General features: G+C 34.1%; 1 protein-coding gene across 3 annotated transcripts in view; it reads right to left on the reverse strand.

Moving 5' to 3' along the window:
* LOC148597412 (uncharacterized) overlaps positions 1–10,771 on the reverse strand; it is a 32,267-nt gene extending 21,496 nt beyond the window's left edge. Inside the window, exons 1-5 of one of the 3 annotated variants that reach the window (XM_088562957.1) lie at positions 10,408–10,771; positions 3,571–4,076; positions 1,130–2,140; positions 576–725; positions 35–203 (exon numbers count right to left, since the gene is read on the reverse strand). In XM_088562957.1, the coding sequence (XP_088419083.1) occupies positions 35–203; positions 576–725; positions 1,130–2,140; positions 3,571–4,053 (1,813 nt within the window). In that variant the 5' untranslated portion in view covers positions 4,054–4,076; positions 10,408–10,771. Of the gene's footprint in view, positions 1–34; positions 204–575; positions 726–1,129; positions 2,141–3,570; positions 4,077–7,915; positions 8,123–10,407 lie in introns of those variants that run through there. The other 2 variants (XM_088562959.1, XM_088562958.1) reach the window with 2 other exon arrangements.
* Between the last annotated feature and the right edge of the window lie 2,783 nt (positions 10,772–13,554).

Raw genomic sequence — 13,554 nt, forward strand, 5'->3', positions numbered from 1 at the left:
ACAATTAACCCAAAGTAACGACACATATACGTACGAAGAACTTCGGGAACGAGGCCGAGAAGTTGTAAGGCTTTGTTAGTGATTGTATTGCCCTTTATTCCCCCATCGAATATGATATGAGATTCAAAATGGCGGGTACCAATCTGCTTTGCAGCATTTATATGGGCTATAGATTCCAGAAGCTGCTTCATTTCCTCACGGGTCTGTAAAAAATAAACAAAGTGTTCTTCAAAATACATTGTACACGTGATTTCTAGCACTTTACTTGACATGTGTCTTTTTTGAAATAGTTAAAGTATTGACGTTGGTTGCAAAAAAATAACCAATAACAGTAGGATCGCAATAACTTTATCTTGATATGCAAAGAAAACTAGGCTTACAGAAGTGAACGAACTGGGTACATGTACATAAATGTAAGTTTTTGAGCCAAATTTTCACGCATTTTCATTCTATCCTTGTGATCTGAACCCCCCCCCCCCAAAAAAAAAAAAAAAAAGTACATGTCCATATCTGTTTTTGGGTCATATTGATTTTAGTGACCACCACTAAAACAATTTGACTCACTATATATATACCTCTCGATACATGGTGGTACAGATGTATACTTTTGTTTTCTTTATCTGATCCTCTTTAACATCTTGTTTGGCATCCATAAACATTGTCCGTCTGTCTAGAAGCATCCATTGGTCGGGCATTATACTGTTAAACATCGGTAACCAGAATAACTTAAATGTAAACAAACCAAAAACAGTCTGATTTTGATTTAAAAAGCATCATGGGAGAACGTGCCTCCACCCACCCTTAAAATTGGGATTGGGTGTTTCAGCATTAAATCATGATTTTTACAAATCTCCCCAGTTTATTTTGGCTAGCTTATGTCTTAAAACATAATTCATTTAATCGCTTTGAGATTAAGTAGTTATATGTCTGCTTAGCTATATTACATGCTATTTGAACCTGTAGGCATAATTTTGATTACGGTCAGGCACAAATATTTGATGCTACGCATAACTGAAGTTGCATGATATGCTAGGCATAATTAGTTTAGACTAGATATACAATGTAAATGTTAATAAACTACCTGTACCTGTTCAATTTATACTACGTACGTTTTTACCGAGATTTTTACCTTCACTTCTTTCTGCAAGACAATTGTGTTACTTTTAAATACGTAGTATCCTACAGTCAAACACTGTCCGATGAAGAGCAGTATCAAGGCAGGAATCAGGAATCCATTATATTTGTCTAAATCTGTACATATGTCTTCATCGAATGGAACAGATCTGTCGCCAAAATAAAACTTTTTACAAGAATCTTTCATAAAGAGTATCATGAAAGATAATGGCGTCACTAACAGTAGTGGAATAACGAATGCACCCTTAACCATCTGCGTCTGGAGAGCATACACACCAATGGCATATCCTAACGTCGTAGTTATTACATTGATCATAAAGAAATATGTCTGCTGGTCAGTCATTTTGCTTAAATCCTGCAAAGAAAAGTTCCATCCGGTCGACCATTCTTCGATGACCGTTAATATGTTTCCCTTATTGATTACATCTTGAATAAGGAAAGAGAAAATGATTGTCAAGATTATTTTTACAAGAGAGGATACAACTATTAGTTTATGTGTATATCTCTCTTCTCTGTCTCGATTAACTGAAAACTGTGCGCTACTTGACAAACTGCTTAAGCCAGACATACTGTTTGGAGATTTGAGTAAGTTGTCCCCACTTTCTGTCTTTCGTAACGTGACATCCGGTGAAAATCCATTTACAGACTTTACTTTGTCAACCAAAATAAATTTGCGACGTAACCATGGCAACCAAGAAAATCCCAAACAGAGAATAGACATAAACACTTGCCATATGTTCTCTTTTGGTACGGAAAGAGGCTTGTCTATTATAACATATACAGTCAAACCAAAGCCAAGTATTGTGACAAACGCGCCACCTATAAACGCTAGTCTCAAAATAGAGCCTTTCAGTAAACTTCTGTCTGCAAAAATAGCACTTGTAATGGCATGAATTATATAGACGCCGTCCATTAATAGAACAACAACTGCACTTCCTTTGAACTTAAGAATTTGTAACGCAAACAAACATAATCCAAACGTTTCTAGGGCACTGACAATCACACACTAAAAGAAAAAAGTGTTTATATCAGTTCTACACGTAACATGCTTACCCTTCCGGAGTACCTGATGTTACTCCCTATTTTTTTGTGGGAGTTCATATTGCTTGTGCTATAGTCTATGTGTGACGTCTTCTTTCTCTTATCTTCAGTTTTTGTTTGGAATCTTTTTTATTCGGTTCGCTTCATTTTAAATTTAGATCATTGTTTGTTTAAGGAGGTAGACCTAGGATAAGGGACACAATTCTTAAAAACCATTGGAACGTTTGTTTTCCGCATTTTACACCAATCTTGTATAAGCATCTAATTAACTTGGATTCGTTTTATTCTGCTTCAAATGAAAGCTTGAGAGGCTTTGGTGAAATTGAATATAATACAAACATATCATTGAATTCATGAGTTTTGCCCCTTACCCTAGGTCTACCTCCTTAATATATTCACCCTTAGGCCATGTTTTTTGGATTTTGACGGATTTGAATCATCTCACTGCCGAAGTTTTGGTATTTTTTGTTTGTCTGATATTTAGTCTAATCTTTTTGTGCTTTTAGGAGGTCGTCTCAAGGCAAAGGGAAAAACTCTAAATCATTGATTTTTTTGTGTCATATTCTATCTTATCAAAGCCAATCAAGTGTTCCATGGAAGCAGAATGAAATCAACATAACTAAGATGCTTACATGAGATTTATGTAAAATGGTTTACACAAGCGTTCAAGTGATTTCTCATGCCCCTTAACCTCTATCTACCTCCTTACGAGAAATATGTCGCATATAATGTTTTGCTGTTATGTACACTACACAGCAGTAAGCGGTTGGTTCTCGGAAAATGACGCGAGACAGCCTTTGAATAGGGTCATTTTTCAGTCATTGATTTTAAGTGAATATATTGCATTTAACTCAAGTATTTCATTGATGAAGATCATAATTTATTTATCGTTGATTGAGCATTAATTTTATGCAACATTATGTGATTTTGGCAATTTATTCCACAACCAATTATAATTTTGTGTCCATGCACATTTTAAGAACTTTGAACTAGAGGCTCTAAAGAGCCTGAATCGCTCACCTGGCTTTATCATCAATATTTTTTTTCGTAAAAACGGTCATTTCTAATTTTTCTTGGATAGAAAATCCTACAGCTAATACCACAGGAATTATCATATCAATTTTCATTAGATGTTTGAATAAAATGTTAACGACGACGACGGACAATGACGGACGCCAAGTCATGGTAATAGCTCAGTTGGCCCTTTGGGAAAGGTGAGCCAGAATTGGACAAGATAATTATATGATTTGTTGCCTTTTTTCGTTTATTGAAATATTTTGCCTAGAAGTTCCATTTCCACATTTAATAATAGATATTAAACAACAAATCTATAAAGTTCAAGTTCATTAACTTCGACATTACAAAATACTATTGGTGTCGGTTAATATACTTTACCAAGATAAGCCGTCTACCGGTAGGCCACTTCCGGTCGCTTCTGCCAATGCTACTCCAAGAAAACCGCAAAAATGTTAGGACGTTTGGAAAAAGCAGCATTAACAGGATGTGGATAAAACTTGTACAACATTCTTCCTTTCTTGTATCTGTAGCAGATTCGTCAACATTCATGCAATTTCCTTTGTCCTTAAGTTTTGCAGCGACCCCTATTGCCGAAAGTTTACTCGATACTAGACAACCAAGGAAGACGGCACCACTGATGAACGTCACTAGCCATTTTGAAATAACAACTAATTTCGATGGTTGTTTTAATTTTATTTCAGATGCATTCATACTTCTGTCAATCTTAGAGACACCGGAAGCAGAAAGGCTCGAAGTGCCTTGAGGGACTGCCGTTAACGTTGACCCCACAGACGACATTGTCTCCCCAAGGCTATTGGCTGCTGAGCCTGTTCCAGCCATATCTATAATATTTGTGGTCATCTCTGGTAATGTATACTGTATTTCTAAAAGAACAAAAATCGCAGCTATCAACTTTACCATAAAAATTAGAGACTAGTCTATCTAAAATGACTATCAGAGAGAAAATCTTGGTCACATTAGACAGGTTGTATGTACATTTATATATATGTTTGTTTAAACATGTTTAGAGTCAGTAATAATACAAGTACAATAGTTATACACTCTATACAATAATTGTATGGCAAAGATTCGGAAACAAACAGAGCTTATACATGTACAAAGTTTATCTCCTTAAAGCAAGGGCGTGCTGAATTTACGTAGTACTTTGGCACGCTCACAATTTTTTTTTGGAAAAAAATCTTTTATATAGAATATAATATATGACAAAAAGAAACAAACAAACAGAAGATTGAAATGCATTATGGGTACAATGGTTGTATTTAGGTGTTCACAAACCTGTTATTTACTTTTGCACATTTGTAAACGACTGTATGTTTTGGTCTTAAGTCAGAGCACCTGATCCATAAAAAAGATTCCAGATGTTAATGGAATAGGAAGGTCAAGGGAAAATAGATTTGTTTCTCGAATGGCTGTATACTTATTACAGTGAAGTGGATAATGTGCCGTCGTTTCAGATTGACCGCATATACAGTATGGGTTATCTATAAGGGTTTGCGTAAATAATTGCGCATTAAAAGAACTGCTGTCCATATGCAGCCTTGCATGGAAAACTTGATCGATTCTACTGCCGATATAAAAATATGCCGGACATTTTACATTCTGAACTTTAATATAGTTCTTGAAGGTTTGTAATGACGACATTTTACGAATGTCGAGAGGCAAATTATACCATATTTCAACACTGGACAGTAAGAAGCGCCCCGAAAAAAGATTATATACAGGTTAATGTTACATAGATGTACATGTACAAATGTACTACATAGGAATATTATAATCATATTTTAAGACGAGTTACTCTTGAATATAGATGGTCACGAAGACAGTTTCCAATGTATTTGTTATAATGGTAAAATTAGAGCTAGTCAAACATAAATAGACTGTAAAAGTCTCTGGTACAATGAAGCACAATGCGTATCTGTTTGTTTCGTCAGGATATCAATGTTTACATATAGGGAAGATATGGAAGTGGATAAGAGAATGTTTCGTACCAATTCATACTAATAAGTATTGAATTTTGATGATAAACCAATCGTTACTTAAGATGGTAAACCCAGGGTAAGAAACATAACTTTTGAAATCAGTGATATGTTTGTATCATATTCGATTTCACCAAAGCCTATCAAGCTTCTATTTGAAGCAGAATGAAATCAGTTCAAGTTACTTTTATGCCTACACGAGATTGATGTAAAATGGTGAATACAAACGTTAAAATGATTTGTAAGAGTTGTGTTCCTTTAGCTACCATAGGTCTACCTACTTAAATTGTATATGCCCCAAAATATTTGAGTTGAGAAAATCAAAATTATCCATCTGTAGTATATTAATTCACAACGTTGTTACATATTTGCGATGCCAGTTGATGCAAAAGTTAAATGAATACTTGTTTTCAAGTTGTATTATGCAGAAAATAAATTTTAACTGTTGGTTGTACGCCTTCATTCATGTGAAATGCAATAAGAAACAGGATGATATCAAGTCGGTAATGACCCAATTCCTTTATGTGAAGTCCCAGCACAAGATTGCACTGATTCATGAATATTAATTGACATCCTGTTCATATCGATTTTCTCAATTTCTCTAAATATGTATAGTCATAATTGTTGAGAAATGTATCTAAAAAATATCAACCATTTCATACAAGTACATAAAATAATGATTTGTAGGAGTTGTGTCCCTTACCCTAGGTCTACCTACTTAAATTGTATATGCCCCAAAAATATATGAGCTGAGAAAATCTAAATAACCCGTCTGTAGTATATTAATTCACAAGGTTGGTACATGTATACATTTGCGATGACAGTTGATTCAAAAGTTAAATGATTACTTTTTTTTCAGGTTGTGTTATGTAGAAAAGAAATTAAAAAAACAAGCGTTTGCTCGTATGCCTTCTTACATTTTACGTATAGAGAAAAGCTATAGGCTTGATAATGATTTAACTTAACTTGATAATTTGATTTTACTTTATAGCGCGTACAATGATGATGTTTTGGTGATTATGTTTGTCTTCCTTTGAGCAAATGAGAAAATCCGCTCCGCACCTTAAATCTTCTGAACAACATCATTGAATGCGCTGTCATTGTTATGATTTTGTTTAACTCTGACAAGGAATTACAATGTAATTATACACTTCAAAAGTTATATTCACTAATACCATTATAATGATATATTAAGCAGTTTTTATTTCTTTAAAAGTTTGCTGAATAATTATGTAAATGCAATTATGTGACATGAAAACAAGTAATTTAATGCATGTACGTTTAAGCTTTTTACCTACTAAATTAAGGAATGTCAATATTCACGTGTAGTACTTAAGGATGAAGGTATAAGTTTCCTCATACGTCAAATGTAAATGTTTCCTGTTTGATTTTGAATTGATAATAAATGGTGTAAGCAGTAAAAACGACACAATAGTTAGGGAATTACAGGAAATATAGTAACCATCTTTCAAGCATTGACTGGCACTTGAGTGCTCTAACTTCTCTTACTCTAATGAAGTACAACGGGACATTGTAATGCTACGATCCATATATTCTTGCTCATCCTTGTAAATGACTTTTCTATAACGGTGAACGGATACCATTTGCAATACCCCCAATATTGGTACATAAATACAAAATGTACTTGTACATTGTAGTTCATGACAATGTTCTGAGAGCTATTGGGTAGAAATTGACTAACGTAGCAGATATACATGTACATGTACATGTATCTTCAGCCACTTTTTTCTTGTTGAGATAAGTACCAAATTATATCAAAATATACGGTAGTTTGAATTCATGCATTCTTTTTGTAATATCTTGACAATTGTTAACATATTTCAAAATGTCTGAAAATGTTCACCTAAAAAGTGCAATTTTTTTCATGTAGATTTCAGTATCTTTATATAGCTACATTGTAGATCGTAAAAATTCCCGAGTTTCTAGGGACTTAGGCGGGCCTCCGACCATACCTGCCTTATTTACTACTGCCTACTATTTTAATTCAATCATGATAATTTACACCCCTTACTAATCAACTGAAAAAAATGTGAAGATAGGCAATTAGGTCGAACTAATAAGCAAAATAGGGGGGATGGAATGGTCTTTGTCTCCGTGGATCGTTATGGTGTATCCATCTGTGTCATGAAAACTGATTTATTCAGCGTGTCATAGTTTTCCTTTTCTCATTTGTCTACCCCGGACTTGACTTTTTATGAGCAACTCGGCGGGTGTTTCTAGAAAAAAAAACAGAGGACGCTTACCCTACCGGCGCACCTGCTCCATGATCCCAGTTTTTAGTGGAATCCAAGTTTTGTTACTTTATTTGTATGATTTCAGTTACTTCATGTTCTTTGTTGTGTATGTCTGTTTTCCATGTCTGGTCTTTGTCCTTGAATTACATTCTTTTGATTACCACTATAACCTTGGTTCCCTTGATTACTCTTTGATTACAACTATAACCTTGGTTCTCCTGATTACTCTTTGATTACCGCTACATATAACCTTGGTTCCCTTGGTTATTCTCTCCGCATTGTATTGACTATCTTCTATAGTCTTATGGTTAGAAACACGATACTATTTTCAATCGTTTGCAAGTTGTTGGAAATAATATCAGTCTATCGTAATTCTGTTATTTACAATTTAATATTCTTTTAATTTCCACAGACAGCAACACAAAAAACATGCTATCAAATAATTATTCTTGTGACATTATAAATACAAACCTTTTGATAAACTTTAAGCTTTTTTATACGATGAAATGGCTGTTGTATATGTACATGTCCGAATAATAATGCAGAAGTACATGTATATATAATGTACATGTCCTCACAATATTATGGATTATAAATCTCTATCTCTAGTCTACATCCGTCTTATTCAAGATATATTTTTAAAAGGTAATTGCATCAATAGTATCCCTCATAGAATACATACATGTAATAAACTCACGTGTAAAGTTATGCGAGTATTTATACTTCAAAACCTCAAAAAATAACCATCAAAGTGTTTGTGAAGTTTCCGTTTTTATGATTTTAGTTGAAATTGCAATAAGAAACAGGATGATATCAAGTCGGTAATTACCCAAATCCTTTGCGTGAAGTCCCAGCACATTGCAGTTATTCATGACTATAAATAGACATCCTGTTCATACTGATTTTCGCAATTTCTAAGAAATATATACAGTCTCAATTGTTGAAAGAATAATTAAGGGAACCAAGGTTATGGCGATAATCAAAAGAATGTAATCCAGGGAAAAAGACCAGACATGGAAAACAGACATACACAACAAAGAACATAAAGTAACTAAAATCATACATACAAAGTAACAAAAGCAAATCAGCAACTCTGACTCCACTAAAAACTGGGAGCATGGACCAGGTGCATTTGAAAGATGTATTTAGAAAATATCAACCATGTCATACAAGTTAAAGAAGCGAGTTGTCCGAAATTACTCTTACAAAATATCAGAAACAACTGACTGCTACATGTATAGCGATTTGTGGTACTGTGTCGACCCCTCGTCATGGCTTCTGTCTTTTTTTGACACTTTAAGACACGATGACTGGGCCATAGCACCCATTGTGGCAGTAGGACAGTTGTCTCACTAAACATTTAACCATCTATTATTTTAATGTTCATAAAAACGATTTTTACAGTAGTACATTTAAATATGATTCCGAGACGATTCTACATGTTTAGCTCGTGTATAGTATAAACGTCCCACTTCTAACATTAACAACCACCCCATTCCTCATTCACCATTGTCCCCATCCCCATTCCCCATAGAAAAATCCCCACCCCCCCCCCCATAAAATTCCCATTACATATTTTTTTATCAAATTAAATTATATATTTTTTAAAGTCTTCAACATTTTAGCTGTTATTTTTATTTTTATTTAAATTTTACACATTTTTGCAAGTCAATACATATTATAAGACAAATTTCCACATCCTCCCCATTCAAAATCCCAATCCCTCAATTCACCATCCCCATTCCCTATTCCCAATCCCCCCATATACCATAGAATGGAAAGCTTTCCCCATACAAGTACTGAATGTCGGCCCCAGTCAACGTTAATTCACGGAAATAATTCTCCGTAATAGTTCCATACTCCCTTTAAAAAACACGAAAATTGATACCCAACAAATAAAAATGTAAAAAAAATAAAACTCCCTTTTTGATGGTACAAAATATTTAATCCAAGACACAAACATAGAAGATGTTGTTTGAACGTTGTAACAACCACTGATACGTGTGCTTCCTTTTCAATAGGGATTTTACCCAGTCAAAAGGTATCCCATCAAAATATTGATTTTGGGTCAATGGCTTCAAGATGAAATGATTGATTGATTGATTGTTGGGGCTTAACACACAAGCAGCAAAATTTCAGCTATACCCCTGCGATGGACATGAATGAAATAGATGATAAAATGAACATGAAATGATGAAATTTAAGAATGGGATTGGACACAAGGGTAGTAGGGTCGAAGAACGTGGCATCTTTCTCAACGTTGCACCACCATGGTTTGCAGTCAGGCCAGACGACCCCAGCATGTAGCATGCCCAATTCCACCATCTGAGGCACACAACCAAGTTGCTCTGTGGGTTCAGTGTCCTAGCTTCCGGCCTCTGACCGGGGTTCTAAGCACTATTTAGTCGCTTTTACGACAGGCTTAGCGCTGCTGTGTGTCTGTTCTTTTCACACCCGGACCCGCACGGGCTTAAGATGAAAGAAAATACAAGGTACATGTGCATGCCATTTGCACTAAATCAGTCACTGTGCATTTATATGTATACAAAGTACGATGAAGGAATTACATGAACATTTAAAAAATAATGCTCTTTTGGTTATACAAGATTCGTTTTATAACAATATAAGGTATGAATGTAACTGGACTCGGACACATTACACATGTATATTCTGAATCCAAATCAACCATCTCTCTACCATTATGTTTGGCGGGACAGCAATCATGGTGGTCTGTTTTTTTAAGTCTTTGGTTGTCCCTTATGAAAAATAGGAGGTACATGTAGATTAAACTAATAATACAAGGTGGGGATGAACAATCGAGCAGGCGGGCTGGCCAGCGGATGGAAGGACTCAAACGCAAAACGACAAAAAAGTCCATTTAAGTTGTAAGTATCATGCATTTACAAGAAAGACATTTTTTCTTCCGAAGAATAAATAGTTTGAAAAAAAAAATGTTTTCCTACCTGCAAAAGTCTATCTGTAAACTGTTTACAAATTTGTTAAAATAACCACATTATTTTGATTAAAACTATCACTGTCCTGTTTAATCCAGATTACATCCATTTTTTTTAGAAAATTACACATTCATTATAATTATTTTAACCATTCCTCTTTGGTAACTTCTATCGTTCATTATCTACAGCGAAACCTCTACAAACCGAAATTAAAAAATAAATATCTTAATCCATTTGAACAGATGTTCGTAAATGGAAGTTTTGTAGAAATGAAAGCCAATGTGGGAGAACCCCAGAAAGATGTCGGATAAGGCTGGACTCTCTGGTTTTCAAGGTACGGTGTGTCAGGTAAGGCTGGACTCTCTTCTTTTCAGGGTACGGTGTGTGCAGATTTAACTGTTATGTTGGTGTTGACCTTGACCATATCACATGTCGTACAGTGCAGTACTGCGATAGGATGTAAATAAATAGATAGGATAGCATGTGAGATAAAGAGATACCCGTGGTTAAAATTCAATAGGCGATTTTAATAGGAATTACATTACGCGGATATAAAATTAAACAAAAAACAAACAATTTGAAAGCTATCGATTAATTTCTCGCTCTTTAATAAATGCGAAATGTTATGAGTCATGGTCCAGTTACAACAGATACGTGTATGTTGATTTCGATGTCTCCAAATAAAAACAAAATTAAAAAAAAAGACAAAAACTAAAACAAAAAAAAAACAAAAAAATGAAAGAAAAGAAAAAAGACACACTCACACGTAACAATAAAAAAGGGCATCAATGTAATGTAACATTAAGTAATACCTGCCTAGTTTTGATGAAAAGGGAAGACAAAATGTTAAGGCGTTACGCGCGCTGTTCGTACCTACAGTGGTAACACAACGTCACGACGTTTTTGAGGAAAATCATAGGAAATGTGGACGGTATTTTTCTTTGATAACAAGTTGTCTGATAAATAATGACGAAAAAAATCACAACTTTATGTGACTAATGATCAACTGCACCATGCAATCTAGAATAGCTTTGAAGAACTCAGTCTGATGTTTATAATGTATTATAAATTATAAAATTGCTTTTATAAAGAAATAAATAAGAGAGCTATACTATTATTAGTAATCCTGTTGAAATAAATTAACATTAAACGTTATTTTTATTGTAAGTGCGTCTTGTATATGTAACATATCCCCATGTTCCCTCTTTTTCTAAAGACATAATTAAAATTTTTGTGTCGGTGCCTCATTCAGTAATATTTTTGTTTGATTTCCTCCTGTTGAAAGTTTTCATGGGGAGGAAACACAAAAAAAATGTTCCTGCCATGGTTGATGTGCTGTGTATTTAATATAACATTTCCTTTCTTTCACATGACAGATTTTTTTCACCGAACCCGTGTATTAACGTTATCACTAGAAAAACTGTGCTGGTAAAAATGATATATAATAATTATAGGCCTAGATGCGAATATGTTTTTTTTAATGAAAACCTTTCAGCAACATACATGTATATTTAATTTAATGGTTAATCTAGATGTGTGTCTTTTACAAAAATAATGACATTTTCGAAACCGCACTGGTGATTTTTTTCTTAAAAAAATTACGACAATATCGCATTATAATTGTTGTTTTGAATAAAATTCTAACTTAATAATGCGAACTGTAGCTGCTAAGTGTAAACTCATACGAAAAAATCGCCAACCACACTTACAGAACGTCGCTTTTACCATTATTGAAAACGTGATTTTTATGGGGTTGTGACAATTGGTAAGATTTGTAAAATGTGCTGTTGTAAGAGTAATAGGAATCATAAATTGAAAGTCTAGGACTTAATGAAAAGCTGAGAAAAATAACATTCAGAAAACAGTTGTTGTTGGAAAACGGAATGTAGCAATAACATAAAAATAAGACGTAAACTTTGCATAAATTGCCGTAATGCGAAAAAGAGCATCTGTGACATTTTGTAAGATTCAATAAAAGTTGCTGTATTTCGTAAAACTCTGTTTTTCTTGTAAAATATGTTGAGATTTGGAGTAAAATAATATTACTTAAATGTAAAAAGAATGTACCCCTGTCCATATATAATACTCCTTCTCTTTGTTTGAATTGGTGTACTAGTTCTGTTGTGTTCTGTGGGACAGTTTTGTTCTTGGTATTTCTGAACAATTGCTGGGAAATGAGGTCACCATGACGTCAAAATAAAACATTAAAAAACGTGGATATTTGCCAGTTTTTTTCCCCCAAAAAATTTCGTTTAATTATAAAAAGAACACATTTTCTTGGTCATTTTGAAATTATTCATGCGACTAAAAATGTTACTTGGGACAGCTGAACAATTACAGATTTACACTATAACCTTGGTTTCCTTGCAGGCGCGTAGCTGCCGTTAGGCAAAAAAGCTTTTGCCTGCAGTTAATTTTGCCAATTTTATTTTATTTATTATTTTTTGTACGGGTGTTGAAAGTTGCTAACATATTATGTTGTTGAACATAAATCCTGTAATAGAATCTGTTAAAATGCACAAGTCAGTATTAAGTAATATTTTCTTTTTATCAATCGTCAAACCACGGATCATAATCGTATCCGTTTTGGGTTGTTTACGAGTGACATTATCTCCCCGTTTCCCGAATTGGGAACCCAACAAGTGTACTAATTTCTCTTTTCCGACCAGGGAAGATATCCTAGTAAAACCAAAGACATGATAAAGGTGGCATTAAGTCTCCGGAAAATATTGTAAAATCTCACATGACGGCCTCACATAAATTATTTAAATAAATCGTCCAGTCTTATTCAGTATGTTTTACATTCAGTGGGGCCCAAACTGAATTGGTCCTGGACTTGTGTTAAAAATTAGAACTTAAAAAATAATAGAAATCGGTCTGTTGCAGCGGAAAATACTCCCATAATCATCATTTGAGGTTCGTCATTTGGATGCATGTCAATATTACTTGAAAAATAATAAAAAAAAAAAGAATAAGCGTATTTTTCCGCGTAAAACGTTTACATACATGTATCATTTAAGGACAAATTCAATCACGGGTGGTAAACCTGAATATGGTCTGCACATATATTTGGTGAGAAAACTATTTGAGTCTATCTCCGTTTGTCATAACTCAATTTGAATTAAATTATGCTCTATATAAAAAGGAAGGATATGG

This window comes from Perna viridis, chromosome 15, assembly GCF_037379345.1.
Source record: "Perna viridis isolate PV_CMFRI_1.1 ecotype Kerala chromosome 15, ASM3737934v1, whole genome shotgun sequence".
NCBI classification, from domain to species: Eukaryota; Metazoa; Mollusca; class Bivalvia; order Mytilida; family Mytilidae; genus Perna; species Perna viridis.